The following is a 23,890-nucleotide window of genomic DNA, read 5'->3' as shown; positions in this document are numbered from 1 at the left end:
CTGAGCCACCCAGGTGCCCCTTATTCTAGCCCTTTTATAAAGAATTTTTAAGTAATAGCAATTAAAGAAATCACAGTAGGATAAAAGCAAGAATCAGCATTGGTGACACTACTCGAGGGTCCCCCGACTCCTCCCCATGCAGCGTTAGGGCGACTTCTGTCACGACACTCATTCTTCTGAGCTACCGACAGCCAGCTTCTGGAATTCCCCGAAGCCCTGCTGTGTTCCCTGCTCACCTACGCAATCCTGGACACCCAGCACGGTGCCCGGTAGGTACGTCATGGTGCTCAATGAATATTTGGCTAGATCTGTGCTAAATGAATCCTAAGAACTAGACTATGAACCTCAGTGTCCGTAGCTGGCCTGTCTAGGTATTTTACTTGAAAGTCAGTTCTTTGGAACTTGGAAGACACGCTGACAGGTTCCAGGCTAGCCCTCAAAAGCCTACATACCCCATAATTATAACATCACAATAGGAACATCTGGATGGTGCAGTTAGTTGAGTGTCCGACTCTTGGTTTTGGCTCAGGTCATGATCTCAGGGTTGTGGGATTGAGCCCTATGCAGGGCTCCATCCTCTGCGAGGAGTCTGCTTGAGCTTCTCTCTCTCTCCCTCTCTGCACCACCTCCCCCACCACCATACTCACTCTCTCATGCTCTAATAAAATAAATAAATCTTAAAGGGAAAAAAAAAAGGTCACAATAAGGGAGGAACAAATTTAATCTCCCTTTTGTAATTTTTGTTTCTCCTTTAGGCAAATGGACCCCTCCTCAATCCACCTGGGAATCCTGGAGGACGTTCTCCTGACACCTCATGGATAAGAGCCCCAGAGAGGCGGCAGGCCTGCCCAGCCCACTCTCAAGATACCACAGTGTGTAATTAACTGGATGCTAATTAAAGAGAACAGGAGTGACTATTAGTAGCAGTGCGGGGGTGTCGCAGGCCTCTGTGGTGAGAATCTGGGGAACACGGGGGAGAAGGAGCTTTCCCTATCCAGTCAGAGAGCAGGTGACGGCAGGAGGTGCTGGCCGATGCAGAGGCATCCCAATCAAAGGAAGGATTTGGAAGGAAGTCACACTCAGGGGGGGATGGGGCAGGCGGAGGGAGCAGTCGAGCTGCACCTCTGTCACGTGAGGATGAGGGGGCCAGTGAGCAGGGCTTCAGGAAGAGGTGTGAGGGGCAGTTAACCCTGGAGGGGAGAGACACACATGTGTAAAAGTGATGATTTCACAGTGTCTTAGGACCCAATAAATGACTCTGATCCCCATGGCTGATTCAAGGGCACCAAACTTGGCCTGATGGCCAGGCCCCAAGGAAAGAAATTCAGCATCCACCTGCTGAGGTGACAGCGATCCCTTGGTGGTGGCAGAAACAGCTGATGAGCACTCTTCCAGAGGTGGCTCGCATGTTCTTTCTCAGTCCCCCAACAGACGTGGATGGAGCACTACTGTGGACTAGACCAGGATGAACCGGAGCGCCCATCCTACGGCCAGGAGGGCCAGGAGCCAGCCATCAATACCTGACTGGGCCGGGCAGCAGCAGCTAGCTCCTTCCCACTGGGACTCCTGCGGGTAAGTGGGCCTCACTGATTCTCCCATCTACTGACAGCCACAAAGTCAGTGTTGCCAAGCGTGGGCCCCGGGCAGCTCCTCACGGACCCTGCAGATCTCAGGAGGACCTAGGACACTACCGGGAATCCCGATGACAGCTTCCAAAAGGAAGGTGACCAAGACACCAAAGTTCTTACACCACATTTCCTTTTTTGCTAAAGTGAGCCTGAGTGGGATTCCACTACTTGCAGCCGGGAAAACATCCACCTCGTAAGAGGAACCGTGCTAAGTGCGGGCAACATATCGGTGAGCAAGACGGACAGGTCTCACAGAGCATTCACAGCGTGGCCTTCTTTTTGTTTCGGGGAGAGAGAGAGAGAATGAGCTGGGGGGGGGGGCGTAGGGGTGGGAGTGGGGAGGGGGGAGAAGGGAATCTTTCGTGCCCAGTGTGGAGCCTGAAGCGGGGCTCGATCTCACGACCCTGAGATCATGACCTGACCTGAAAATCAAGAGTTGGAGGCTTAATTGACTGAGCCACGGGGCGCCACAGCGTGGCATTCTTTTTTTTTTTTTTTTATCTTTTTTTTTTTTTTAATTTTTATTTATTTATGATAGTCACAGAGAGAGAGAGAGAGAGGCAGAGACACAGGCAGAGGGAGAAGCAGGCTCCATGCACCGGGAGCCTGATGTGGGATTCGATCCTGGGTCTCCAGGATCGCGCCCTGGGCCAAAGGCAGGCGCCAAACCTGCTGCGCCACCCAGGGATCCCTCACAGTGTGGCATTCTTATAGAGCAAGAGAAAGTTACACATAGCTTGCTCTTGCCCAGACAGCATTTTAAAAAATATTATAGAACAAAGGGAGAAAATAGTTCCCAAATTCGGTCAGTTACCATGATTGCTTTGTATGCTGTGCTATTTCTCTGTGACATGTCTCAAAACCGTAATTAGTACGTATTTGCCCAGATCATGACCATTTCTCCCAATAGAATCCAAAGCTCTATAAAGGTAAAAAAGAGGGTGACATTTCTTCCCGTTTTGGGCTGAACCCTCAGCATTAAATGTGGGACCCTGCCCAGGGTAGCATTTAATAACTCCTGGGAAATGAACATATGATAATGTCTCTGTGAACTTTATATGATTTTTATTTTCTTCTTGGAAACAGCTCTATTCTCTATTTTATGTATATATACGTACACACGTATATATGTATATATGTGTACACATGTAGACACACACACACACACACAAATGACCTTTATGACTTCTAAAAACCAAAGTAAAGTAATTCTGGGAAAAACATGTGAATCACAAAACCAATCCGAAAAACTGGAGGAACTTGGGGAAGCAGACTTGTGGTGGCAGCGGGACAGAGGGGGTAAAGTGAACGTCAGCGCCAGTGCCCGACAAGGCAGCACACACCCCAAAGTGAAGCGAGCTACGCTGGCTTCTCTAGGCCAAACCCTCAGCCACGACCACAGGAGCATGGCATGAGGACAACACACAAACGGAGGCACCCCGGGAGTGGAGGGCCAGGAGGGCCTGCTCCCCTGCAGGCAGCAGACGCCCCACTGTCGTTTCTCTCACGTGCCTCCCTCGTCCTGCAACCTGGGTGCCTCCATTATTCCACTGGTTCTTCCCCTTTAGGAAATGCCCTTCAAGGCAACATACTAGTGTGTGGCATGTTCCCTTATTCCATATGAGTGAGCACACAGGTCACAGAGAAGGGCCCATGATGCCCTGAGGGAAATCGGCTTTCTGTGCCCCCCACACAAGCCCTCACGGTCAACGTGAAAGAGAAACAGATGAACACCGTGAGATCAGTGTCAACAGAGAAAGGACTACACCCGAGGCTGGTGCAGGGCCAGGAGGCTTCGTGGAGGAGGCAGCTCGTGGCGGTCCATCTCTGCTCATTCTAGCACAGACCACGGTCTGGGGCTCGTTATACTCAGCAGGTCTGTAACTGACTCCCTCTAAACGTAGGCAAAGTCTACCGTATTTCTGGCCTTATCAACACTGCTCTGTCCACACCTAATGGAGCCGGTCCACCCTCAGGATCAATGCACTTACGATGCCATGGACCTGGGCCACCTTGTTGCATAAGTCAGGACGCCACTTTTGAAGAGCCAGATAGAAAGGATTTTTCAGGAGATCTTCATCATACAGAGCCATATGGACTTCAGATGGGGCAGAGAGAGTCTCCTGGGACAAGGGGAGAAAGAGCAGTAAATGAACACTTTCAGATTTATGTAACACACAGAAGTCCTGATCTGGCGAATTCTAAAAAGCGTCTCTGACACATATTATTCTAGTCTGTAAGAAGTATCAGACAACCCCCAATTCCAAGATGACCTGTCTATTGGTTAATTGCAGAAATTATGTTCAGAAAACCTTGTTAAGGGGCACCAGGGTGGGGATGCCTGGGTGCCTCAATGGTTGAGCATCTGCCTTTGGCTCAGGTCATGATCCCAGGGTCCTGGGATCGAGCCCACATGGGGCTCCCTGCTCAGCAGGGAGCCTGCTTCTCCCTCTCCCTCTCATCCTCCCCGCCACTCATGCGTGCTTGCACTCTCTCTCTCTCCCGTCTTGCTTTCTCTCAAATAAATACAATCTTAAAAAAAAAAAAAAAAAAAAAAAACCTTGTCAAACTCCAAATCATAGCAAAAAGTAAAAATGGCTATTTTTAGAATATCCTATGTGACCAGGATTATATTTTAAAGACATGCATAGATTTTTAATGAAATATTTTAAGCACATAGAGAAAAACAGATGAATAATGCAAATCTGCCACTCAGAGCTACCCATATATACTTTGCCATATTTGCTTCAGATTTTCTTTTAAGAAATAAGGTACATCAGAATAGAGTTGGAGGGTTGCTTGGGTGGATTAGTCGGTTAAGCGTCCAGCTCTTGGTTTCAGCTCAGGTCATCATGATCTGGGGGGTCTGGGATCCAGCCCTGCATCGGGCTCTGTGCTCAAGTGCAGAGTCTGCTGGAGATTGTCTCCCTCTCCCTTTGCTCCTTCCCTGCTCACACTCTCTCTAAAATAAAATTAAAAAAAAAAAAAAAAAGGAATAGACTGGAACCCCCCTAAGCCCCTCTCTGATTTCATTCTGTCCTTCCCTTTCAGAGCCACCACTATCTGAGCTTGTGTATCCTTCTTGCTCACGTTTCTATTGCTTTAATACACGTGTATTCATAAGTAATATAAAATACTGTCGTAGGAGCTTCAAATTTTACATAAATGGTTTCACACTCCCAGTGTCCTGGGACATACCTTTTCCCATCAACGTGTTCTCAAATTCTAGCCATGCTGATTCCTACAGCCCTCGTTCATTCACTGATGTCTGCTGTATGGCATTCTTTTAAGTGAACATGACACAGTTTGTTACCTGATAGCCTATATTTACATTGCTTCCACGTTTTCAGTGTCATGCACAATGCTGGCATGAGCTGGCTTACACCCTTATGTACACACCCGGAGCACATTATCTAGGAACGTCCCCAGGAGAGGCCCTGCAGGGTGCATCCACCTCCACCACCACCGGAGACTGACAACACTGGGCAGCTTTCTACCTCCATGGAAAGGGCATGAGGACACCCCTTCCTCACACCACGCACTAGCCAATGCTTCTCATTTCCTCCCATTATCTCGTTTCTGCCAGTCTGTAAGGATAAAACAGTATTTTGCTGTTTTAATCTCTCATTTATCTAAAGAAACCGAACATTTGGGATCCCTGGGTGGCGCAGCGGTTTGGCGCCTGCCTTTGGCCCAGGGCGCGATCCTGGAGACCCGGGATCGAATCCCACATCAGGCTCCCGGTGCATGGAGCCTGCTTCTCCCTCCGCCTGTGTCTCTGCCTCTCTCTCTCTCTCTGTGACTATCATAAATAAATAAAAAATTAAAAAAAAAAAAAAAAGAAACTGAACATTTCCTTGTTCTGTATAAATTACTTTATCATGTCTTTTGCCCATTTTTCAAGTGGGTTGTTGGCCTTTCTCTGATGATTTATAGTTCTTCACATATCTGGAGACTAAAAGATGTTGCAAATATCGTCTCCCAATCCATGACTTGTCTCTTCATTTTTTCAAATAGGTGTTTCAGAAATAGAAGTGTTTGATTTTTAATATAGCTGACCTTGTCAGCCCTCGCCTTCATGGTCAGTGCTTTTCGGATCTTAGGAAAATCCTATCATCTGGTATACCTTTCTGAAAAGTGACTTCACCATTCCCCCTTTCAGAACATGGAGTCCATTTCCTTGATTCTGAGGCAGCCCTGTGCTTGCTGTAACCAACCAACAGACAGAATTGATGTTCTGGCATTTCTGGGTCAGCTCCAAGAGGCTACAGATTCCACACCCATTCTTCTTGGCACCCTGAGATCACCGTGCTATGATGAAGCCCGTGGGATGAAGGACCATGGGAGGAAGAGAGGCCCAGTGAGCAGAGCCTGCCTGCCAGCTGAATGCAGCCACGTGAGTGAGTCCAAGCGAGACCAGGTAGAGAACAACTCTGCCAGCCCATGAATAGTAGGAAATAATAAGTTGTGACCATCTAGGTCACTAAGTTTTGGGTTGGTTTATTATGCAGCAAAGCCTACTGAAACCACATCAACGCCAAGGCCATAAATATAGTCTCTATAATTCCTAAGAATCTTGGGATTTTTCACTTTTAGCTCTTCAATATATCTTTGTTTATACATACATATATCTTTATATACACATACATCAATAAATTAGGCATCTTAAGTTAATTTTTTCCCATATGGTAAAGCTACCATGGGCTGTTTGGGCTCCTATCACAAAATACCACAGACTCAGTGGCTTACGTGTACTTCTCATAGTTCTGGAGGCTGGAAGCCCAAAACCAACATGCTCGCAGATCTGGTTCTTGACGAGGGCCCAGTGCCTAGACTGTAGCCTGCCACTGCCTCACTACATCCTCACGGGGCAGAGTTCTCCTGTCTTTTCCTCTTTTTATAAGGGCATTAATTCCATCTTGAGGGCCCCACTCGCATGACTTCATCTAATCCCAATTGGATCCCAACCTGCCACCCCCAAATAGTATCACATTAAGGATTAGGACTTCAACATATGAACAGGCAGGGGGCACAAACATTTAGTCCACAGCATAAGCCAATTGTCCCATTATCATTTTTTGAGTAGTCTATCCCTTTCACACTGGCCACTAATGCTACCTTTTGCTATACTCCAAGTTCCCACATATGTTTGGCCTGTTTTTGAGCTCTACTCTATCTCAATAGTCTAGACCAGGGCCATCCAACAGATATATGAGAAATGTAATCCATGTATGCTATGCATAATCAAATATGTAATTTAAAATTTTCTAGTAGCCACATGAGAAACAAAACAGGTAAAATTGATTTTAATAATAAATTTATCCTAATATATCCAAAATACCATATTTTTAACACATGATAAATATTTTAAAGTTATTAATGACACATTTTACATTCTTTTTTGCTCTACTAAGTCTTCAAAATTTGAGGACGCCTGGGTGGCTCAGTGGTTGAGCGTCTGCCTTTGGCTCAGGGCATGATCCCAGGTCCTGGGTCGAGTCCCGCCATCAGGCTCCCTGCACGGAGCCTGCTTCTCCCTCTACCTATATCTCTGGGTCTCTAATGAATAAATAAAGTCTTTAAAAAATATATCTTCAAAATTTGGCATGTACTTTACATTCACCTTTCAATTAATACTAGATACATTCAAGTGCTTAAAAGTCACATATGGCTGGTGGATATTAAATTGAACACAGCAGGGCTAGACCACATTAGTTTACATGACTGCAGCTTCATAGTAAGCCTTGATATCTCATAAAGAAAGGCCTCCCCCTTGTTCTCAAAAATTGTCTACTTAGTCCTAGTTTTTGCAATACCACATAAATTATAACCAGCTCATCAAAAACTGACCATGAAAAATTCTGTTGAGATTTTTTATTAGAAATGCACTAAGTTTATGGACTGGAGAGTCAATATTTTTATAATAATGAATCTCGTCATCCATGGACATGATATGTCTTTCCATGTATGTCTTCTTCTATGTCTTCCAATTAAATTTTCTCCATAAAGATCATAGATAATGCACAACGTTTATTAAACAGTATTTGTATATCCTGTACAGATTTTTCTCCTATTGTGAAGGGAGGTTCCATTGCCCCTGATCTGCTCCATTTACTATACATAATTTTAATTTCACTGAGCTACCAGGGAGGAATATGAAAAATGGGCATAGAAAAAGAATCTGAGCCTCCATCTCAAGTGGTGCAATAAAAGTACAAACAGATAAGTCTTTTTGTTTCGTCTTATAAGACTCCCATTTACATGCTGCTTCCAGTATTTTTGCCATACAGCATACCAACGTCCCACCACTTATTGCTGGCCTACATGGGTATCTTTGTGAGAAACAGAAAAAGGCACCCCATCTTCCCAGTGGGTACAAGAGTCCTATGCCAGGGCACATGGCTTGGTAAGTAGCTCACAGTCCATTTATCAGCCCCAACATCAGTGAGACGTTGTACTGCCAACATCTCACTCTCCCGGGCAGGGCACCTATGCAAATGAATAACCTGCATAATTGTATATAAAGGCTCCACTGTTAGTGTTTGACGTATTCCTTTAAACACGTACTCTCTTTTAAAATTTATTTTAAAAAGAACATTTATTACAACTTGAAATATACAAACACTATGCTCCAGGGTGCCTGGGTGGCTCAGGTGGTTGAGCATCTGACTCTTGATTTCCACTCAGGTCCTGATCTCGGGGTTGTGAGATCAAGCCCCATGTTGAGCTCAGCACAGAATCTGCTTGGGATTCTCCCTCTCTCCCCACTTGTGTGTGCTCTCTCTCTCTCTAAAACAAATTAATAATTAAAAAAATTTTAATGCCACCATTGTTTAGAAATAAATAAAAACAGTATACCCCTATAAAAAAAGATAATCTTAAAAATTACAAAGACAGCGGGGAGGGGGGGGAATTCCTGGGTGGCTTAGCGGTTTGGCGCCTGCCTTAGTCCCAGGATCGAGTCCCGCGTCGGGCTCCCGGTGCATGGAGCCTGCTTCTCCCTCCTCTGGTGTCTCTGCCTCTCTCTTTCTCTCTATATATCTATCATGAATGAATGAATGAATGAATGAATGAATAAATAAATAAATAAACAAATAAACCTTAAAAAAAATTTACAAAGACGGGGCACCTGGGTGGCCCCATCAGTTAAGCATCTGCCTTCGGCTCAGGTCATGATCCCCGCGTCCTAGGAATGAGCCCCGTGTTGGGCTCCCTGCTCAGCGGGAGTCTGCTTCTCTCTCTCTGCTCCTTACCCCACTCATGCGCGTGCTCTCTCTCTCAAATAAAAATAAAGTCTTTTTAAAAAGTTACAAAAACAATTAACATTATTTGAAAATGTGCTAGATACTCCTGACTGCCAAATATTCTGAGTTTGAGCCTGAGACCTCTTCTTTAAAAAAAAGAGAAAATTAGTTGGGGCTCCTCGATGGCACAGTCCATTGAGCATCTGCCTCTGGGTTTTGGCTCAGGTCGCAATTTGAGGGTCGAGATCTCAGGGTCCTGAGATCAAGCCCTGCATCAATCAGGCTCTGCACTCAGGAGGCTACCTGAGTTTCTTTCTCCCTCTGCCCCGCCTCATTCCCCCCATGCTTGCCCTCTCTCTTTCTCTAAAATAAGTAAATAAATAATAAACATTTTAAAAAGAGAAAATTAGCAAATCTTAAAGGGCATCAAGTAAATTTATCCTTGTTATGACCTAAATGAAATATGAATGAAAAACTGAATTACTTCCTTGCTATGTAACAACATTCCAAAATGCCTTCTTGGGAAGATGCCAGGACAACACACATAAGCACATTATGAATTATTTCTGTTAATGGCCGATGATAAAAAACAGCCACTGTTTGAGAGTATCTTTGTTTCAGGGACTGTGATCACTTCTATTCATCCTCATCTCACTTTAATGTTCATGATAACTATAGGCAACCAACTATAACTAATGCTCACTATTGGTATCATTAGCCCCATATGCTGCAGATGAAGAAACTGAGGCTCACTTGGCCAACTTGAAGTCACACAGATGTCAGAATTTATGCTAACAGCCACCCCTTTAACCACGACACCCATCGTGTAAAACAAACATGCCTGGATTAAGGGTTATTTCTGAAGCCACAGATGTACAGATCCCACACTTCATTTCCCTCAAAGGAAAAGTCACCATGACAGACAGTCACATGGGCCGTACATTGAATTCCCTCGGTCTGGTCCAGCCAGAACTGTCTCTGCTGCAGGCCCTCTGGGGACTGCCTGAAGGAGGCCCTTGAGCTCCCTGCAAATCCTCTTAGGGGAAGAGTCTAGCATGAAAAAGGCTACATATAATCCCTTCCTGGACCCCAGAGACAGCTCTGTAACAATTCAGGTATTTGTCTTGTTGAATTCAATTATTCCTGGAGCCCAAATAATCCTTCTAGAAGTCCCTACCAGAACAACTAGATAATGCGATTTTGTTGGGACAGAGTCATAAGAAAACAAAATTCTCCCTGGTTTCTGACACAACTGGTTCTACAGGACAGCGTGCAAAAGTAAAGACACCTTGGACAGAAACCGCATGAGAGGCAGGATGCCACGCGGTCGGAATGAAGCTGGGAAGCGATGCTCCTTCTGCTCCTCAGACGAGATGCCAGCAGAGCTCCCACATCTCTGCACCCGAGACAGAGGTGGCAAGGGTGGGCTCGGATGCAGGAGGTAGCAACCTAGCTGGGAGGCAAGGAATGTGCATCAGCAGAGTAAAACAAACCCAGAGCAGTGCTGGGACAGGTAAGGACCGGACAAAGAAGGGAGCAGCAGGGGAGGGCGGGGAGGCATCCCTGGCAGGGACCAGAGCAAGGCAAAGGTTCAAGAAGCAGGAACAGGTTCCTGTGGGCACAGAAAACCCAAGAGTAAATTTTTTTGACTAGATGAGATGAGTCTAGTCAGTGCTGGTCAGAGAGGGACAGCAAGGCGAGGGAGGCCCCTAAACGCCACATCAAAGCATTCAGTTCAAGAGCATGAAACACGCAAGACTGGGAGCAAGCACTGCTGTGAGTGGGACAGAGCCTGCTGTGTTTCAGTCCCAAGTCATCTGTTTTCTCCTGGACATCATTCATCATTCCTCCTGGTTGCCGATGACTGAACCCTCCATCCGGGGGGGAAGGGTTTCTAGGAGCTCTGTCCAATACTATTCTCAACCTTTTGGTCGCAGTGTTTTAAAACATATGCTAATCTAATACAATCTGGTGCTTAATGCCAGAATGGAATTCTTATATAGGGGGTAAATGCTTAAAATAGGTTAACGTCTTCACAAATCTAGTTGCAAGAATTAGTTTTATGTATTTTTTAAAGATTTTATTTATCTGAGAGAGACAGAGAGAAAAAGAGAAAGAGAGAGTGTGTGTCTCTGTAGCGGGAGAGGGAGCCCATTGTGGGACTGGATCCCAGGACCCTGTGATCCTGGCCTGAGCCAAAAGGCAGACGCTTAACCAACTGGGCTACCCAGGTGTCCTCATTTTATATTTGAGAATAACATGCAGAGTAAACTGACCTTTCCTTATAAAACTGGAAAGATGAAGGAATCCTCTTATAAAACTCCTTTTTGAAAAAAAAAAAAAAATTCCACCCCTGCCTAAGCTCAAACTGATAGGATGATTTACAGCAAATCCATCGAAGTTAGCCAGAAGATACCAAATACCGCTGAACGTGAGTTATCTGAGCTTACTCATGAACAAGGGAGCCAGGCAAGGTCCCAAACTAGTACCGGACATTTCAAGAGGTGGTGTGCACACTTGTGGTTTTGTGGTCTACAACCGTCCCACCAGCCCAGATGAGACTGGGTGGTCAGGGACTGTCTGGTGACCGTGTGCAGCCTGGCTCAGCAGAATCCAACACAGCAAAGTCTGTGCCTTGCCTCCCAGAGATAAACTCCCAGCTAAAATCTCACCGCTATAGCTGCTCCCATCCTTTGATCAGGGACCTCACCGAAGACCCAGACCAGGCCTATTTTCCAAATGATGAGCAATAGTCTCCAACTAGTTTAATTTGTGATGCAGACGGAAAAGGCAAAAAGGGAAAACTTTCTAATTCATCTATGTTTAATAGCAACGGGAAACAACTGGGTGACGTACAGTATGATATTAAAGTCCCTCATGTCCTGGACTGTATCATCTAGGGATCCTAGCCATACTTTTCTCAAAGCTCTTCAAAGCATCCAGTCTGTGCCTGGCCCCCTGGCTCACTGTAGGCATGCTGTAACTGTCTGTCCACTTGAGCAAAATGATAGTGGGGTGTTAGAGGAAGCTCAAGCTCCCAGGGAGGGGTCATCTCTCACAGAACCTGGATATCCTCATCCAGGGGAGGGTGAGACGCTGGCCCCAGGCAGCCACACAGGCGCTTGCAAAAAACCAGAAGCAAACAATACACGCAGAACTGGCTAAACACGGTGACAGCTGGAATGTGGTGAGTAGCGCAGGGAAAGAAGGCCCCAGAGCTGGAAGAGGGGCGTGACCACTAAGGGAGCAGGAGGGTGTGGAGGAACCCAACAACCCCTGAGGATGCCACTCATCACCCTGCTTCTGGAGTTGCAGGCAGTGCCACCAGCACCCACTTTCTTGCCAGAATCTCGACCAGAAGGGCAGGAGCTCCAAAGGCCACTTCTCAGTGTCTCTCACACGTGGAGGGTCTGGCTTTGGGTCTGAATCCTTTCTAGGTCCGGTGTCTATCATCACAGGGTCACATTCCTCTGCTCCTCTAGGAGAGGATCAAGTTGCTGGACACCGAGAACCCTGGCAATTCATAAACAAAGGGAGAGCCCCAAAGAAACACTAACGGTGCACAGATGTGTGAGTAACAAAGACCCAGTACTTGTCCTCATGAGGGCAACAATCGTCCCAAGAGCCACAAGGAGACACAATCAAGACCTTGACCCCAGGCCCCAGGCAGACCGGACCGTTTGCTCTCCCAGTGACGCTGCCGGGCAGCATGATTCCTGGTGGCAAGGCCAGGCGCGGAGAGCTCACTTGAGGGACCTACTCAGCTTCAGAGCCCCAACTGCTTTCCCGCCACTGAGGCTCGTCAGAAGTATCCGTCCCTGCTCCCATCCTGCACTTCCCCTTCAGAGGCCTCTGCCTCTCCCTTTCACGGTCCACGTAAAAGACAACAAAGTGGTCTTTCCAACACTGAGGTCTACTACAGGGCAGCAGTCCCCCTTGAGCCTCAGTTTTGCTTTCCAGTTTCAGGTCCCTGTGGTCAACCGGGGTCTGGAAACAGACTGATCCTCGTCCCGACATATCGTCAGAAAGTCAATAGTAGCTAACACTACATCACAATACCTGTATCGTTCTTTTCACTTCATCTCATTACGGAGGCATTTTATCATCTCACAGCATCACAAGATGGGTGAGCCCAGTACAATTAAGATATTCTGAGAGAGAGAGAGAGAGAGAGAGAGACACCACCTTGACATAACTTTTATCACAGCATATTGTTAACAATTGTTCTACTTTGTTATTTTTGTCAATCGCTTACAATGCGTATTTTATATATCAAACTTATAGCTATATAGATACAGAGGGAAAACGGACTACAGGGTTTGGTACTATCCAAGGTTTCCAACATCCCCTGGGGGTCTTGGGGACACATCTTCCGTGGACTAAAGGACGGCGTGGGGAGTGCGGGGGCTACTATATCCTTCCAGGACTTTCCCTTCACTCCCTGCTAGATGAACTCTCAATTTCTCTTCCTGCCACTAAGGGTCTCTCCTTCTGGCCTTCCACCCACCTCTGCAGCCTCATCTCCCTCTGCTGTCCCCCAAAGCTACCCAAAGTGATGGGTTCTCCCTCCTTCTATCCATTTCGCCTTGAAAACTGCTCTTCCCCTGCCAAGGCCCCCATAAGACCCTCCACAGTGGAGCATGGCCCAGGCCTGGAGTGTCCAAGCCCTGGCCCCAAATCTATAGATTAAAGGACAAGAGCTCTGAGTGAGGGGCGGGGGGTGGGGGGTGGGCCCTGGGGCCCGGTGGGCTCTGGGTCTTCTGGTCCACCTCAACACCATGCTGGGGAAGGCGGACTCAAAACGCTACTACCCCACTGGGGCCCCTGCTCTTCTCTGGGGCTGGTGGTGGGAGGGTGAGCTAACAAAACAGGGGCCTCTCCTCCGTGAAGCCCGTAAACTTGGGAGAACCCCAGCTAGCGGGCAGACCAGCAGTCCCTCCAGGCTCCCCGAGCCCCTCCTTCCGCGAGTGTCCTAAATCCCCGCTGAAGGCGCATCATTTGCTGCCCAAGTCCCCAGCGCCTCCAGGGGCCCTGCCTGGCTCCCGCGCCTGGGGCGGGGGCGGGGGGGGGGCGGGGGCGGGGCGGGGGGGGGGTCCGTGCTGGACGAGAAGAGCTGAACAGACGCAGAGCCCGGAACATCTCTGCTGCTTTAAGTTTTCCCGGAGTAATTTTGACCCAGCACGACCCAGAGCAGGCCCCTCCGGAGGCTCACAGGCAGGGACTCCCTCCTCCCCCGCTGCGCCTCCGCCACCCCGGGAGCCACGGGGGCCCGGGCTGCGGACACCCCCCGCCCCCGGCCGGGCTCCCAGGACCCCGCGCCCGCTGGCCCGTGCTGCTCGCGGGGGGTCAGCCGCCCCCACCCGGCAGCAGACGGAGCGCGGGCGGGGCGGGCTGGGGGTGCCCGGGGGCAGCCGCCCCCTCGGGGCGCAGACAGCCCCTCCCCCCGCTCGGGGGCCCCGCCCGGCCTCTAGGCCCCGAGGCGACCGCCCCGCGGGGAGGCAGGCGCGGGCGCAGCAGGAGCGACGACACTTACTTGGAGGCTACATAGTCCCACCGCCTGCTCGTCGGAGCGGCGGCGACCCCCGGGCCCCGCGCGGACCTCGGCGCCCACCGCCCCAGCACCGCCGGCCGCTCCGCCGCCCACCTCTTCACTCCGCCGCTGGGCGGAGCCGCCCCCGGAAGGCCCAATGAGCGGCCGGCCTCGCCCTGAGTGACGTGCGCGCCGAGCAATCGCGGGGCCCGCCCTGCCGGGGAGGGGCGCGGGCGGCGCACGGCGCTTCCTCCTCGGGCCGGCCCGGGCCCGGAGCCGCGGACTGCGCATGCCCGGGACGGGAGGGGGCGGGGCAGAGCGGGTGTGACCCTGGAGGTGGGGTCCGCGCCGCGTTCCTGGAAAGCGGGCTGGACGGCGACGGGGAGCCCGGGCCCGGCCCGCCGTGGGGGGCGGAGGCGCCCAGTCCTGCGGGGCACAGCGCCCCGTGTCTGGCGGGGGCTTGGCGCTTGGGGTCCTTGGGTGCCGGCTCCCTCGGTTGCGTGGACGCCGCGTGAGCCTGCCCTCCCCCTCTGCTGAACCCGGGCCTCAGTTTCCCCCTCTGTACGGCAGCGGGGGCTGGGGCTGCAGGGCGGTAATGGGGTGCAGAGGGGGGGGAGACGGGGGCCTGCACGTGACCGCCCCGCGCGGGGCCCGCCCATCCCTGCGCCGGGCGGGTGGAGGCGCCCCGCGGGGACGGGGACGGGGGGGGGGGGGGGGGGGGGGGGGGGAGAGGGGGAGGGGAGGGGTGGGCGGGTCCTAGGGGCCCCGACGCGGCGGCGGCTCAGCGGCCGGCCAGCCCCGGGACGGCCCCGCGGAGGATGGGGACGGCCGCCGGGCCAACGCGGAGAGCGCCCTTGGCGGCGAGGGCGCTGCAGACGCCCGGCGGGATGGGCGCGGGCGCGGGCGCGGGCGAGGGCGCGGGCGGCCGCTAACGGGCCGCGTCGCGGGTGCCCCCGGGCCATGAGCCGCGCCCGGGCCGCCGTCGGGGCGGGCGGGCCGCGGCGCTGAGAGCGGGGCCGCGGCCATGGCGCGGGAGGAGGGCAAGGCGCTGCTGGACGCGCTCAACAGGGCGACCGCGCGCCACCACCTGCTGGCGCTGGCCGTCGGCGGCTCGGCGGACTCGCAGGCCCTGCGGCGGGAGCTGCGGGGGACGCGGCGCGAGGCGCAGGAGCTGGCGGCGGCCGCCCGCGCCCTGCTGACCGCGCCGCTGCGCGACCGGGGCCTGCGCGGCGAGGAGCGCGCCGAGCTCGAGCGCCTGTGGGCGGCCTTCTCCGGCTGCCTGGACCTGCTGGAGGCCGACATGCGGCGCGCGCTGGCGCTGGGCTCGGCCTTCCCGCTGCAGGCGCCGCGGCGGCTGGTGCGCACGGGCGCGGGGGGCGCGGGGGGCTCGGCCCGCAGCCTGCGGCACCTGGCGGAGCGCGACGGCGACGGCGACGGCGACGGGGACGACCTGCGCGAGCTGGAGCGGGAGGTCCTCCAGGTGAGCGACATGATCCACGACATGGAGATGAAGGTCAACGTGCCCCGCTGGGCCGTGCAGGCCCGGCACGCGGCGGGCGCCGAGCTCCTGTCCGCCGCCTCCTCCGCGGGCCCCGCGTCGGTGCAGGAGCGCGCGGGGCCCTGCGACCCCGGCAAGGCCCTGGCCGCCGCCGTCTTCAGCGCCGTGCTGCTGGCGGCCGTGGCCCTGGCCGTCTGCGTGGCCAAGCTGAGCTGACGGACACACGGACGCACGAGCCCAACGCCGCTCCCCTCCCCCCCCGGAGACATCCCTCGGGAACGACGGCCGCGCCGGACTCGGACTCGGATTCGGATGCGGCGCGTGGAAGGGACCGGGCCCTCAGCCCCCGAGAGTGCACACCTGCGGGCACACCTACGGGCACACCTGCGGGCACACCTGCGGGCACGCCTGCGGGCACACCTGCCGGCACACCTGCGAGCACACCTACGGGCACACCTGCGAGCACACCTGCGAGCACACCTACGGGCACGCCTGCGAGCACACCTACGGGCACACCTGCGGGCACACCTGCGAGCACACCTGCGGGCACGCCTGCGGGCACACCTGCGAGCACACCTGCGGGCACACCTGCGGGCACACCTGCGGGTTCCAAGCACGCGCCCGCCTGCCCCGCGCGGAACACGGATTCCTCTTGCTGGCCCGGGAGGAGTTAATTTCGCGCGGGCCGCCGGGGCAGGACCGCTGTTGCACTGCAGCAGCTTTATCCTCTTATTAATAGAAAACGGTCCACAGTGACCCCAGATTGCTCTGAGTTACTGGGTTGCCACGTGTGCTGCCAGGGGCGCGTGTAGGGAGTGTGACGTGGGTGGTCTCCACCCCACTGGCGATCCCCCCTCTCCAAACTCGCGTGGGCCGAGGTGGAATGAAGTGGGTGGGGGGCGGGTTTCGCTCTGTGTGGCTGGTGATTTGGTTTCCTGCGGGGGGCGGGGGGGAACTAGGAAGATGTAAGCAGGTTTTATTACCTTAATCCCTTGGGGCCTAAGCCTAGGACAGTGTGCAAAGAGGAGCGGGTGCAAAGTGCTTTTTCCAAGGCGCACCACTGAGCTTCTTGGCAGTGTATCTGTTAGTTAACAGAAACAGCTAGAAGAGGTTTGGGGCCCTGATGTCCCCCCCCAAGTGCTGTCCCTCCACACTTAGGAAACCAGAGAAGACACCTTGAAACTGCCTCCGGGGGCTTGGATCCACTACACCCCCTTGCCTATTGGAAAGGGCTCTCTCCAGCCAGCCTGGAGGGCCGCAAGCTTTAGGGCGGGACATATGCTATTTAAACAGGCACTTTCTCCTTTGCCAGGGCTTATCTTTGTTCCAGAACTAGACCAGAGTTGTTTGATCCTCCTTTGGGGGAGGGCTGCAGAATCCTCTTTGCCCTTAATCCTTTCTATCCCTTGGAATCTGCCTGCTAGCCAGTAGGAGAGCTAGCTTTGGAGGAAGCTGGGCAGCTCCCTGACCCTCACACTGACCCCTGGAAGGGTAAACCTCACAGGCCGTTTGAGCCAATTATCCCTGAGACTGGGTTAGAAGCAGCAGCCTCCGCTTGGCATTTCAGCAGCTTTTTAAAAACCGTAACCATTTCGAAAGAAAACCCATAGAACCATATTCTGTTCTATCAAAGCTGGTTTTTTTGTAGAGGACATTTGGCCACGGTGTCATACGTGCCAGTGAGTCAAACATTGTGGTCTCTACTTACATAAGTTAGTAAATGTGCATCTGTTATTAAAATAGGCCGTCTTGGAGGCAGGAGGCCGTAGCATAATCTTCCAGAACCACCGTGTGCATACAGGCTTCTTTTGCTCAGTAAGTAAAGAAGGTAGAAAGCCCTGGGTCCCAGGCTGGAATTTACGTGAGCAGTGCCGCCACCTGCCACCTGTGGTGCAGAGAGAATGTTGGTGGGGAAATAAGGCTAAGAAAACACATGCATTTAACTCTCAAAAGGTAATTAGGAATCAAACCCAGAGACTTTGGCTTGGCTGAAAACTAACCAGGATTCTTTTTTTTTTTTTTTTTTTTTTTCCATTTTTACCCCGAAAGTGGTCAAATATTTACTCCTCCACCGGGAGGAGGGAATTTACAGTTTCACAAGGGCAGCTTGGAGGACCGAGGGGCAGGGACACATAGCAGCAGTCCTGCAGCCTTGGCACCCAGTGCTGGGGGCCACCCTTCCAGCCTCAGCACGAGATTCCAGTACCTCATAGTGGAAATATGGGATCTGTGTGTGTGTGTGTGTGTGAGAGAGAGAGAGATAATAGTTTTAAAACACAAGGTCTTAAGCCGATTAACAGTTTTATGACTTAACTAATAAAAGGAACACCTTCTGCCTCATCTGAATAGAGGCCACTTCAAATTCTTTTTGCACCTGCCAGCCCAGGGTAACTTCACAGACGACACAAAATTTTTCTAACTCCCCTCATACCCTCATCCCCCTCCTGGACACAACACAATGCAGAATGTCTGTCACTTTCCCCAAAGTTTCGGTTCTCCCAGACTAAAGCAGGCTGGGCACTTTGGGAGCCAATGTTGGAAAATATCCTTTAAACGCCACGCCCTAGATATACTCTTCTGTTTCTTTTTTTTTTTTTTTAGAGAGAGAGAGATTTTATTTATTTATTCCTGAGAGACACACGGGGACAGAGACATAGGCAGAGGGAAAAGCAGGCTCCCTGCAGAGAACCCAGTGTGGGTCATGCCCTGGGCCAAAGGCAAATGCTCAACCACTGAGCCACCCAGGCATCCCTCTTCTTGTTTTTGTTTTTGTTTTTTTCCTATTCTTGTTTCTAATGCAGTGACTCTTCTGTTCCTATCAAGTTGTTTTGGTTCGTGATGGCGACAAAAAAATTGTTCAGCAGAACCTACTGAAGAAAAAAAAATCCATCAGATGTTGCATAATCCATAGAGAGCAATTGGGACAAATGTCATTATCACCCTTTCCACCCATTTCGCAGATCCTTGGGTATTTAATTATATGTGCAATCAGGTGTGTACCTAATTCTGAGAGTCCTCTGCTTGCTGAAATTAGGAATAAAATGTTTCACACTCAGGCACAAAAGCTGAATTACAATGAGTGTATTTATCCTGCAGACCTGTTCACCTAAACAACTCTGTGTTTGAAAGGTTTAAGCATTAGGAACGTTTGATATTATTTGGAGTTCTAACATTGCCTACTGGAACTTCCGCTATGTGGTGCAAGCAGAGTCACTTTCTCCTTGAGCAATAGGCCGCTGTCACTCTCTCTCTCTGCTCTCATTTCTATGTATATAATTCAAGACATTGCTTTCTGATAGAAGCCCGATTTGATTTAGGTGTTTGATATCAAAGTCATTAAGTTTCTAAAAACATCTGGTATGATTTATATACCATGATACAAGTATAGGAACAAGATTTAAAATGTTTAGCATAGGATGTATACGACGAGGTCAATGTTAGAGTCTGTGGCAAAAAACAAAACCATCTAGTTTTCCGAGTTAAAGAATAGATCTTTATTTCCAAGGTTAAATGCTATGATAAATAACTATAAAGAGAAAATATCTCTCTGACTTCTCGTTTGGGAAAACAGTACTGTTTGATTTTCAGAAGACAGGCAATTGGAATGTCAAGGCACTTAGGGAAACGTTGAACTATTGCTAGTAGTTAACAAACACTAGTTCGTAGGAGAGAAAAAAAATGCCTGGCAAATTCATTTTTGTGTGTGTGCGCTAAGAACGTATGCTTTCAAATGCTGCAAGGGAAAGATTCTTGGTGAGGAAAATTAGAACATAACCCGTAAGATTTACTTAGGGTTTACAGTAAGCTCCTAAGGAGATGTGTGATGTCAAATGACAAGTAGTCTGGGGTTTACTTAGGTGCGGATCCTGATGATGCTGCATTTTCCTTTTCAGCCTGCACATTGATCTATTTTTAGCTCCTGGGTTGCTTTTCAGATGTAGCCCTCCCTTGTGTAATGAATGCTTGTTAAGGGGGTGAACCCCTGAATGTGAGCCCCGTGTGTCAGCCTGAGAAATAAAAAAGGTAGGACTTGCCTCTGTCTTCCTTTGGGGGGTGCCTCGCCCTCGAGGCCAGCTCAGCTGTGATGGGCAGAGGCTCTCCCTGTCTCTCCAAGTACCTCAGACAAGTCACTGACCTTCCTGTGCCTGGGTTCCCTCGGTGGTGACACGAGGGGAGCCCTGACCAATTGACTCAGAAGTCCCTTCCAGAGTTTAAAACATTTCACAGAATGCAGTTAAACCAGAAAGGGTTATTCCATTTGTTTGGGGTGGGGGTGGGGGTTGGGGTTGTTCTTGTTGGTTTGGGTACGTACTGAAATGAAATGTTACAGTTTGGTGGTTATTATCTAGAATTAGTCTGTTGGTAAAATTCCGTAGGAACTTAAAAACTCAGAATGAACCGAGCTTACTGTGATTTGGGTCCATATCGGAATTAGACGATGGGCTTAAAAGCAAGTCTGTGTAGACGCTTCTTATTTATAGTATTTAAGTTAGATTAGGAATTTTGATTCACACTGTTAAGTCTGAGTCTGAGAAAGCCTAGTGTGGATGAAACAGCAATGTGGCCACCTAAACTGATTCTGGGAAATTACGGATGTGAAACTGTCATTTATCCACAGAGGCTGGGAAAATCCTAATCCTATTCTGTAAGTAACCTGGTGCCCTCAGAGCTCTATGTTGGCTGCCTGACATCAGGAAATGGGAGCACAGCGTGGGTGGCTCTGTACGTGGCATCAGATCTAAGGTGGAATTAAAGGCTTCGTGTCAACGGTTTGAGTGATTAACTGAAATTTTTTATTAAATTAAAAAATCAGAGGTAACGTGCAACATTTATAACTTAGTTGGAAAAGACACCCTCAAATGATTCAGCTATCAAGGCTTGTGATTTTTTTAAAAAATACGTATATATTCTTAATCTTTATTCCCACCTGAGGTGAGTGAGTGTCCTGATCAACATTGTTACCCTTCACCGATTTCATTCCACAAAGAGATGTTCAGAAATTCTCCAGGATTTTAAATCTCCAAGTGCTTCTGTACAGTATGATTATACTCCTCTTGTAATGCAGGATGGAAACGGGAAGAACAGTAGGTCTCCACATGAACCATCTTTGGCTGTGGCCAACACAGATCAAAGTCATATTCAAATACTATTTCTTTGGCTCTTAAGACCTGACCAGAGGAGCAGGACCACATGCTGCTGCCCTGTGTCCCTGGGGACAGGCCAGATTTCTCAAAAAACAAAAACATTGCTCCTTTTCATTTACTTATTTTCATATCATTCCACAGAGGATTCTGGGTGTTTTCACATGACAAAGGTAAAAAAGCCAAACCTCAGCTCCCATTGGCAAGATGATTTTAAAGTCTTTTTTTAAGATGCTGTTGCCAGAAAGCAAAGTTGAGTGTCACCTACCTGTATGGATGTGTCAGGCATATGGAGATCTACAAGGATATATACAGAAATGAAGATGCTTGTGAAGGTGGTGGGATTACAAATGGTGGGGTTTTTTTCCCAATAATTTCATGTTATATTGTTTTTACAATAAAATCTTGAATGCTTTTATCATCTGGAAAGTATTATTGTTATTAAAATATAAATATTAACAGGGTCTCAGAGTGTAATGAGAAATTATTTCAGAACCTTCTCCCCTAAAAGCAAAGCATAAACCCTTTTGGAATCCTACCCCAGAGAATCAGAAGTTCTGAAATGTAGTATCAGGACACTATAGCCTTGAGGTTATGGAATAAGGTGCAAACACCTGAGTTCAGATCCCATCTCACTGAAGTTCTTCAATGTCTCTGACCTCAGTGTCCTTATCTTCGCAATGGGAGCAATAATAGGGTATCAGATTAAGATTTCTTAAGGGTATCAGTATAAGACTTTTATCTGGGCACAGGGCTCAATAAATGTTGGCTGCCACTGCTGTTATTATTTATCAAGTCAAAATGACGGAAGGTATGTAATATAAAGGTCATGTACAAACCTATCTGGAAGTTGGAATCTATGCAATTTAAAGTCGAACGCATTGAGGTATAAGTTAAATACAGTAACATTTGTCCTTCTCAGCTGAGTGCTGTTGAGTTCTGATAAAGTTGTGCAATCCTGTAACCACCTCCACAAGCAGGACAACATTTTCATCCCCCTACATCCCCCCCACATGCTTTCCTAGTCAATGATTTCCTTCCACCCCAGGATCTGCCACTGACCTCATTTATTTCCCTATAGTTTTGCCTTTTCCAGAATGTTCCATAAATGGAGTCTATACATTTTCGAGAAAACAGTGCTGTGAATCTTTTTAAATTCCTTCTCAAAAAACATCTGGAGAAATCATTTTTACATGGTGATTTGTGGTGCACAGCATTTTACTGGTAGGTCGCAGGTGGATTTTGTTGAGCCCCGGGTGACACTCCTCGGCTTCTGGGAAGGCTTGGCAAGCTTCCCTGCCACCAGCCAGTGTCCAAGCTGAAGGCGCCCAAGTTCTCTCTCTGTGGCCAGCCCTGTAGATCACGTTCTCTCCTCTTCTTTCCGTTTTCACTGAAAAACCTGATAAATAATGGATAACAGGAAGGAATTTGGCCTTGCTGAACTCGACAAAATAAGATTGCCTGGGGCTATAGATAAAGAGTAGGATACGTTTGGAAAGTGTTTTCTTAAGGTTTAGCATGTTCTTATAAATCAAACAAGGACTTTTTCTATTGTGAATAAAGCTGGGCAGGACCTGTAGAACATAAGAATGAAGAGTCAACTGTCCTTACCTATGAAGTAAGCAACTGTGTCAAGCAAAGTGACTCACTCTCTCATGACCAAGTGGCACATGGAAACTGCTAGCGCTACTAGGGGATCACTGCGCACACTTACTGTTTGGCTGGAGCAGCTGGCTCTAGGGCCCTGGCAGGACAGGGCTGGGCAGGGCACACCGAGAGTTGTGTCCACGTCTGGAGACAGACACATCAGCCGTGACCTGAAATAATCACTCCAAACTCTTTCCTTGCCCACTTTTCTATACATCTGGAGGCTTAACCCTTTCTGACAGTCATTGCAGATCACTTTTCCAGTTTATTACGTCTTAGACTTTCTTACGCCGTTTTTGTTGTGATAAAGTTGTAAGTATGGAGAGAACAACAGTATGGACAGGTTGACCAGTCTCTTCCCTTATTGCTTCTAAAGTTTGAGTCAAAGATTATAGAGGACTTTACCTGTTTTATTCTAATGCTTAGAGGGCTTCATTTTTTAAATTTTTTTTTTTCATTTTTTTTAATCCGCTGTGACTACAGCCTCCAAGAGGACCCCCAATGATTCCCCACGTCCTGGTGTTTTAGTGTAGTGACCGTCCACGTTGAAGAGAGAAGACTAGTGGAAAAATAGGATACTGTGGAAAATGGCAGGTGACTTCTCAGGCTAAGTCCTAGGAGGCATCAGGGCTTCTCTCTCCCTCTTTCTTGGGTTCAACTGCCCAATCTCAAAGACATTCAAATGCTCTATGGAGACGCCAGTGTAGAGATGAACTGAGGCCTCCAGCCAACAGCCATAGGAGTCGGCAGTTGTGAAAACGGATCTTTCAGGCCCAGTCAAGCCCCGGCTGATAGGCTGATCACACTCTCATGGGAGACGCGGAGTCCGAACCACCCAGCTAAGATGCTCTCCTGAACCACAGGAGCCACAGAAACTGTGAGATAGTGTTCGTCATTGTTAGCCATCAGGTTTCAGAGGAATTAGTCAAGAGCAATAGATTAATATGTCTCCAAATTAATTTTCCCTCTGAGCAGAGCACATTAGATCTGAATGTGATATCTGCATCCCTCCTGCTATTCCAGGGTTTATTGTTTGCTTCTGTTCTTGCTCTTGGCTACAGTTCAGATAACTGAGGTCACAGAAAGTCCCTGCAGATACATAAATAAACTGGTACTGCATAACCACAGAGCCCCCTAAGGCCAACATGGCAGTGTGCGGCTCTCCAGATTGTGCTGTGTTGGTTAAGACCCCACCAAAGTTG

The 23,890-nt window shown here is 49.6% G+C and overlaps 2 protein-coding genes across 4 annotated transcripts in view; one reads left to right on the top strand and one right to left on the bottom strand.

The window, feature by feature from the left end:
• Positions 1-14,560, bottom strand: part of ANKRD27 (ankyrin repeat domain 27) — a 52,450-nt gene extending 37,890 nt beyond the window's left edge. For 2 of the 3 annotated variants that reach the window (XM_041744254.1, XM_041744256.1), the window contains exons 1-3: positions 14,406-14,560; positions 12,932-13,023; positions 3,620-3,751 (exon numbers count right to left, since the gene is read on the bottom strand). In XM_041744254.1, the coding sequence (XP_041600188.1) occupies positions 3,620-3,721 (102 nt within the window). In that variant the 5' untranslated portion in view covers positions 3,722-3,751; positions 12,932-13,023; positions 14,406-14,560. The remainder of the gene's footprint in view (positions 1-3,619; positions 3,752-12,931; positions 13,024-14,405) is intronic. The other variant, XM_041744255.1, reaches the window with a different exon arrangement.
• A 753-nt stretch (positions 14,561-15,313) lies between these two features.
• LOC121485577 (regulator of G protein signaling 9 binding protein) lies at positions 15,314-21,459 on the top strand. Its single transcript, XM_041746139.1, has one exon. The coding sequence runs from the start codon at positions 15,427-15,429 to the stop codon at positions 16,114-16,116; it is 690 nt and encodes a 229-aa protein (XP_041602073.1). The 5' UTR covers positions 15,314-15,426; the 3' UTR covers positions 16,117-21,459.
• Positions 21,460-23,890: the final 2,431 nt, after the last annotated feature.

The sequence above is a fragment of the Vulpes lagopus genome, chromosome 2 (genome assembly GCF_018345385.1).
Source record: "Vulpes lagopus strain Blue_001 chromosome 2, ASM1834538v1, whole genome shotgun sequence".
Lineage (NCBI taxonomy): Eukaryota > Metazoa > Chordata > Mammalia > Carnivora > Canidae > Vulpes > Vulpes lagopus.
This window is presented reverse-complemented; position numbering and strand designations above follow the sequence as displayed.